The sequence below is a fragment of the Chenopodium quinoa genome, unplaced genomic scaffold (genome assembly GCF_001683475.1).
Source record: "Chenopodium quinoa cultivar QQ74 unplaced genomic scaffold, ASM168347v1, whole genome shotgun sequence".
Lineage (NCBI taxonomy): Eukaryota > Viridiplantae > Streptophyta > Magnoliopsida > Caryophyllales > Amaranthaceae > Chenopodium > Chenopodium quinoa.
This window is the reverse complement of record NW_018744092.1, coordinates 2,914,131-2,922,342: the sequence shown is the minus strand read 5'-3', so window position 1 is coordinate 2,922,342 and position 8,212 is coordinate 2,914,131. Positions and strand designations below refer to the sequence as shown.

The following is an 8,212-nucleotide window of genomic DNA, read 5'->3' as shown; positions in this document are numbered from 1 at the left end:
CCGTTTGGAACCCTAGAAGTTGCAAATATTCCATCTTACAATTTCCATAACCACCAAGTTCATGAAGACTTTGCTGAATTTTTTTATGAAGAAGCTGAAAGAAGTGTTGATCAAGACCAGCAGCCCACGCCCACTATCACGAACGGCCCACCGACGTCAGTCCACGAAGAAACATGCGCCTCTAATTCGTCTGCAGGACCGACTCTTCTAACCAGCCCAATTTCAGTCTATACCGAGCCCAAAGATACTCCAGGTCCAGCGCACTTCTCATCTGCTGGGCCAGGTTCTTCCCCCAGCCCACATACAGATGAGGCGCTAGAGGCTCACACCCCACTTGGGCCTCCGATAAAAGCAACGGATGCTCCCTCTAAGCCCATTTCTACGGAGCCCGAACTGCTATCTTCAAATCTATCCACAACGCCTAGTATGGATCAGCCTATTGTAGATAGGCCTCGTGAATAGCAGCTGGGCCATGGTTTTCGACAGAAAATTCCCAATGTTCACCTTCGTGATTATGTGACATATACGGTTTTTGCTTATAGTCCTCCTTCTCGTTCTTCCAATCACTCCTCAGGTACTCCATATTCTCTAGCACACTATATGAATTGTGACAATTTTTTTGTGAATTATCAAAAATTTCTTGCAGCCATTGTTAAGGGTAAAGATCCTAAATCTTTTAAAGAAGCAATGCGCTATGATGGATGGCGCAAATCTATTAAAGAAGAAATTCGTGCTCTAGAGGATAGCGGTACATGGACCCTAGAGCATCTTCCTCATGGGAAACGTGCTCTTGGTAGTCAGTGGGTCTATAAGACCAAATATTTGGCCAATGGTGACATTGAATGTCTAAAGTCTAGATTTGTGGTTTTTGGCATTCATCAGCAAGCTGGAATTGACTATGAAGAAACTTTTGCTCCGGTAGCCAAAATGACTACTGTTCGTGCTTTTCTTGCAATAGCAGCTTCCAAAAATTGGGAAATACACCAAATGGATGTTCATAATGCTTTTTTGCATGGTGACCTTAATGAAGAAGTCTATATGAAGTTGCCTCCCAGGTTTGAATGTTCGGATCCATCCTTAGTATGTCAGCTACGCAAGTCTTTGTACGGTCTAAAACAAGCTCCTCGTTGTTGGTTTGCAAAATTAGTATCGGCCTTGAAAAAGTATGGTTTCTTACAATGTTACTCTGATTATTCTTTGTTCACATATACTAACGGCAATTCTCAAATAAATGTCTTGGTTTGTGTGGATGATCTTATTATTTCTGGGAATGATTCCGCTGCACTTAAGGTTTTCAAGGCCTATCTTAGTGATTGTTTCAAGATGAAAGATCTAGGGCCTCTTAAATATTTTCTAGGGATTGAGGTAGCTCGTAGTTCTTTAGGGTTATTTTTGTGTCAATGAAAATATACTCTAGATATTATTTCTGAAGCAGGTCTACTAGGTGCTAAACCCAGTGGGTTTCCTATCGAGCAAAACCACAGATTAGCACATGCAACTGGCGAATTACTTTGGGATCTCGAAGCATATAGGTGCTTGGTGGGGCGGCTTATTTACCTTGTTGTGACTAGACCAGATCTGGCGTATTCGGTGCATATCTTATCCCAATTCATGCATGCTCCACGCGTAGAACATTGAGATGCGACCTTGAGGGTGGTTCGATATTTGAAGGGAACTCCTGGACAGGGCATATTGTTGCGATCAGATAGCGAACTTACATTAGAAGGATGGTGTGATTCGGATTGGGCGGCATGTCCTCTAACTAGTCGTTCACTAACAGGTTGGTTAGTATTTTTGGGTAAATCGCCAATTTCTTGGAAGACTAAGAAACAGGATACAATTTCAAAATCTTCTGCAGAAGCAGAATATAGGTCCATGTCAGGGGTCACTTGTGAGTTAAAGTGGCTAAAGGCTTTATTATTGAGTATGGGTGTTCAACATCATAAAGCTATTAAACTATTTTGTGACAGTCAATCAACTTTGCATATTGCCAAGAATCCTGTCTTTCATGAGCGCACTAAGCATATAGAGGTTGATTGTCATTTTGTTCGTGATGCAATAACAGAGGGTTTGATTTCTCCTCATCACGTGCCTACTACATCTCAATTGGCAGATATTTTCACAAAACCACTCGGGAAAGCTCAGTTTGATAATCTTCTTTCCAAGTTGGGCATTTACGACTGTCATGCTCCAACTTGAAGGGGGGGGGGGGGAGGTATTAAGATATATTTAAGGAATATTTGGATAATATTAGGATTTATCTTTTATCTTGGTTTTCCTAGCTTATCTTGGTTTTCCTAGAGTTTAAGTTAGGGAAGGAAACCTTATTGATTGTATTATAAATTGATTGATTATGTGTTAATGGAAATCAAGCCAAAGTTTATTAAAATTCATAATTCTACAGCTCTTGATGTTTCATTTCTGAATTTTTCATTAGGGTTATTTTGTTGTAACAAATTAAAATCCCTACAACTATGGTAACAAAGCCACAAAGGTCCATGATCTAGCCACTAAGGCTAGAAAATGGGTCTAGCTTACCTTTGGGTTTTTTTTTTTTGAAAAATTCATGGCAATAATCCGACCTTTAGCCCATTCTTTTTAATAATCCGACATTTGGGGGTCTTTAATTTTTATCGGTCCCATTTGACCAGAAACCGATTGAAGAGGTAATTTTTTTTTTTAAGTTTAATTTACACGTGTCACAATTTGATTTGTCCAAAATTAAAAAAAATTAAAAATAAAATAAAATAAAAACCACCTTCCCCACCGCCCCTGCCACCATTCCCTCTCCTCTTCCCCTTCACGCAGCTCCCCTCTCCCCCAGCCTAGAAATCGGCCAGCCGGCGTTCAGCTCACCCCCCGCCGGCTGACCCAATCCCTATTACTCCGACTTCCCCTTAACCGTCGCCCCACCCATCCAAACGAATCCTAACCCGCGAAAACTGCAACCAACCTCCACCTTCACGAACATCAGTTCTGATTCCACCCCTTCCTGACTACCGCAGCCTCGAAACCACCGCTTGCCATGTTTTCTGGCCCCCATAAACCCTATTCCCCCACCTAACACCACCAAAAAATCGATTTAAATCAGAAAACTCGTAACCCGGAAAAGGGGTGCAGTGGTGGTGGTGAAGTGACTGTGCATCGGTGGTGTTAATTGCTGCCTGGTGGTGCGTGTGAGAGCATCAAATGGTGCGTGTGAGAGCAGCGAAGTGAGCTGCTGCGATTGTTTGCTGGGTGGCGTGAGGTGGTGCTTATTGTGGCTGTTGTGGTGGCAGTGAGGGAGCAGGGTTGTGAGTGAGGGAGATGCGGGGGTGGTTCTGCTGGTGATGGTAGGGCAAGAGCAGGGGGAGAGGGAAGGGGATGTAGGTTGGCGGCCGGCGACGCGTCTGCCGGAGCAGGTACCGGCAGCAGGAGGCTGGCCTGGGCTGGTGGCTGGCTGTTTTTTTTTTGTTATTTTTTTTTCTGTTTTTTTTGTTATTTTTTGTTTTTTTGATTTTTTTTTTACCAATCACAGGCCGCCACATGTCATGTAACCTGTTATAACAGGTTATATGACCGGTTGGAACCAATAAAAATTAAAGACCCCCAAAGGTCGGATTATTAAAAAAGAATGGGCTAAAGGTCGGATTATTGCCATGAATTTTTCCTTTTTTTTTTTCCCCTTTCTTTTCTTTTATAAGCCAAAAAAAAAAAAAGTTTGATGAGTAATTGCACCTACACCAAAGTGGAGTAATTTGTTTATTTGGTCTGCATTGTGCACAAGTTTAACGACTACAGAGAATAAATCTTCCTTTTTCCGTCAAAAAAAAAAAAACCCGACTACAAAACTAGATTAAATTATAACCATTCACATAATAATATAATAATTATAAACTCACAGAACCTCTATCTTATAGCTGAATATGTATATATATACAACCGTTGCATATTAGAATTTGTAACAAAGTTAAGCTAGCTACGAAATATGGAAACCTTATAAGAATAGGAGCAAGGATTAATGAGCTCAAACATACATATATCTCCAATCATTAAATCATTATCGGACGCAAACCTTCTCCATCCACCAATTAGTTCACAAGCTTTCCCAATATAAAATCTCACATGATGGCTCTTCCCATTTGGTCCTTTCAAGATTATCTCCTTTGACTTTCTTGGAAAGTAATTTGATACATGCTCCAATGGAACACGCTACACATCACACGCACCAAATAAATAAATAAATAAATAAATAAATCATCACATTTACGAGACATACTTTCACGTTCTTCCTTTTTTTTTTTTTTTTATTGAAACATTATTCACATTTGTCAAAACAAAAATTCAACAATGGTTATAGTTTGAAAATATTCATTATATTCATTAAAGAGAAATCTAATAAAATTAAGAATCACAACAAATTGAGTACATGAATGATGTAAAATCAAAGTGAGTCATCAAAAGAAACTGGAGAACGTAAATGTTAATCTATCTACTAGCTATATGGTGAAAATGCAATGAAAGATAACTAATAAACTTACCAATTTTTTTTGGTCACGAACATTTGAGGGATATATGATTCGTTTGAAGTGAGGATGCTGTGAGGTAATGCCATCAAGCTTTCTCTTAAGTTTCTTTTTCAAATCAGGAGAGATATAATCATATTCTTCACAACACAAGAATATTTCAATGTTAATCAACTATAATAAGTAATAATAGTAGCTAGACATCTCAACTAGATCTACATACTAGATCTACATTAAGGATCTTCTTAACATCATGTTACATACTAAAATAAGTAAGTTTAGATGATAGAATAAATTCAGTCAAAATAAGTTGAATCGAACAAATAGTAAATGAGACATAGACACGTCACAATTACATTAGCTTGCATACCTTCGCTTTTGAAGCTTGAACTTGCTACATCATCAGTACTTGAATGAGTAGAATCTAACGTATCATCAAGACTAACAATACTTGCAACATCATTGATATCTGGTTTGATTTCATCCATGATTTCGACCGAGACATCATTCTTCTCAATCTTTTCTTCTGTTTCATAATTCCTCTCAAGATGCTCGGAGTCGTAATTCGTATCGAAAGAGCTTGATGAGTTTCGAACAGGATAGTCTATTTCCGTAGCACTCTTGTCAAATATAAAAACGTGGAATTGTGGTTCTACTAAGCCTTCATCAAATCTAAATAGTAAGAAATGTCCATAGTTTATGCTATAAAATTCCATGAAATTTTGCCAACCTTTCTCTAAGAATATATTATTATTGTTCGATTTCTCTAATGTCACTTTCCATGGATGTTCAGAATTTTGAACATTGAGGTATATGTCATTGGATAATTGTCTTCCGTATTTCTTCACAAACTCCATCGGAATTCTCTGTGGAATGAGGAGGAAAATAACCAAAATATATCATCTTGAATTTGAAGTATAGTCACAAAAAGAAAGTGGAACAAGTAATATAATACGAAGGGAGTAGAAGATATATACTATCCTTGGAGACAGTAGTGAAAAAGGTAAATAAGCAAATAATCTGAGATAGAGAGAGCAATTTCACAAGTCATACATGAATCTATTTTATCTTATTACAATACCAAATAAGCACATTGTTGTACCAATATAACAGTTTTTGGTACAAAAAACACATTTTATATAAACAAATTTGATTTTAATACAAAAATATACTTTTTAGATACTGTAATGTATGTGATTGAAAACCTATAACCGTTAGTTGTTGAGATTTTCTCTCAATTTAGTAATGATTTTTAGGTCAAACTAATTGGAAATATAAAAAATCTACAATGTCGTTCTTCAAAAAAGACACCACAATATGTTGATGTGGCAAAATCTGATTGGCCTGTATTTGGTATTTTGATTTAAATTTTGAATTATTTTTAATATCCATAATGTATTAAAATTGTATTTATATTACGTATTCTTTTTAATACATGTATTTTTTTTTTAAATACATAATCATAAATTATGAAAATTACTTTATGCCCCTGCCTTTTCACTGCACCAAGCCACCAACATCAACTCCCAAACCATAGACTACCAGCCGCCCGCAACGGCGCAACCCAGCTAGCAACTCACCGCCGCACCACCTAGCAGCAGAACGACCACCTACAACCGTCGGAAAACACATCAGCCACCAGTAGCCCTCTCCCCGCTCCAACCACCGCACCGCTACAACCACCAAAATGCAGCAATAATTGCGACAATTAGAACCTCTAATCCACCATCAATTACAGCAATTCGCTACCCAATGAGTAGGTTTAATCTATACGAAGTATTTACGCATCAAATTCTATCACACTAGGAGTAATTACTAGCTAGGCAAAATCACACGCAATTGCAATGATCCACTAAAATCAATATATAATTGGATTATCATTATGAATTCACCTCCATCCCTCTAATTATTACTCCGTAGGTGATTAGGGACGCTTCCTATTCTTATTCTAATACTTCGTATAATACGGAGTAGTATGATACCGAGAACCAATTACGCAAAATTTTCGGATATTGTATTCTGATCTTGATTGTTGTATGACATACATATACATGGTTTAATTTTAATTTAATCACTTTCTAGTAACCTTTCTCTATTCCACTTACATAAACATCAAGAAAATTAAAATAATAAAGAAATATATATATATATATATATATATATATATATATATATATATATATTTTGATCCATGTACTTCGTAAAATATCATAGTTTTTTCTATCAATTTATTTAATTTAGGTTTAGAGGTCTAATCTTGATATGGTCATAAATCAACAGCATTATTTGATTTGATTATGTTAACATATGCTACATATCACTAATTACTTCGAGAATTTAATCCGAGTGAAATTAAATATCAAAGTCAAAAGAATAATCTTGAAGAAATAGGGGTTTTCATGTTCGTATTAACAAGTAACAAGAATAATAATTCTGAGAAAAGTGGTAAAAATAACTTACAAGCTTCGATTTTTGAGCGAGTGGAGAAAGAATAATCTTGAAGAAATAAGGGTTTATTTTCTCTGAATCATTGCTATATTTTGCGGCTTCATTGTTTTTCTTAATCTTCGTCATTAGCCCAATCTTTCTCGTGATTTCTTTGTTTAACTGTTGTCTTTTAAGCTGGTTATTATAGGCAATTGAACGTATATATAGCTTTCGTTTTATTTATTTATTTATTATTTTAATAATTGGCTACGATTTTCCAAATAAAAGGTCTAATTAAAATATACGGGGTATAAGTATAATTAAACAAAATCTTTCCTAGTTTAGGAGTATGGATTCGGCAGTCTTTTGTACAAGTAAAGTACTGTATTTATGGCTTGTTTGGTCATTTTTTTTTTAATTTTTTATTTTAACAAGGTTAAAACACTAGTGGGATACTGGGATTAATTGAAAGTGTTTGGCAAGCTAGTGATGATATTAGTGTTTTATTAACAATTGCTAAACGTCGACGATTCAATCTTGGAAGTAGCAGTGGCCGCTAAGTTTTAATATACTACACCCTCCATTCCTTAAAATTGTGCTCGTTTATCTTTGGTTATGGTAATTAAGGAATTGGGATGTTTCCGCAATTCTCAATGATTAGTAGTATAAAAATGCATGTGGATGTGCTTTATTGCATCAAAAAATAAGATAAACATGTACTCCTTCGGTTTATAAAAGTTTTTCTCATTTTAATTGTACACATCAATCTATTATGTTAACCATAAATACAATCTAAAAATAGAAATATATATACGGAGTACGAGTACAATTTTTTCGAGACACTATATGAGAAATGCACGCACAAATTTATAGGACAGGGAGACTAGTTAACAATTACCAATACTAGTTTTGTTAATATAATGGTCGTGTTTGGTAAATAGCTTAAAGCTGAACCTGATTGTGTTAGCTAATTTTGACTGGCTAATTGTATTAACTGATTTGACTAACTTATTTTATTATAACAGTGTTTGGTAAATAGCTGATAGTTTAAAGTTGTTTGAGTATGTGAAATGTCCAATAAGCTAATTGTGGGGTAGGTAGTTTAGGTAGGATTTTAAATTAAATGGGGGTATAAGTGTCATTTCACCATAAATTAATGAATAAGCTAATTGGAAAAGCTCCTAAAAGAAACTTTTTTAAAAAGAGCTTATTTAGTGGAATAAACTCTTTGAATAAGCTTCCCACCAAACACTTTAAATTAGCTTATTTAATAGTCACTA

At 35.9% G+C, this 8,212-nt stretch overlaps 1 protein-coding gene across 1 annotated transcript; it reads right to left on the bottom strand.

Moving 5' to 3' along the window:
• Window positions 1-3,954: 3,954 nt before the first annotated feature.
• LOC110692019 (putative B3 domain-containing protein Os03g0621600) lies at window positions 3,955-5,362 on the bottom strand. The gene is made up of 3 exons (XM_021869012.1): window positions 4,876-5,362; window positions 4,521-4,645; window positions 3,955-4,191 (listed from the first exon to the last, which is right to left on the bottom strand). Exons 1-3 carry the CDS (start codon window positions 5,360-5,362, stop codon window positions 3,955-3,957), a joined length of 849 nt encoding a protein of 282 aa, XP_021724704.1.
• Between the last annotated feature and the right edge of the window lie 2,850 nt (window positions 5,363-8,212).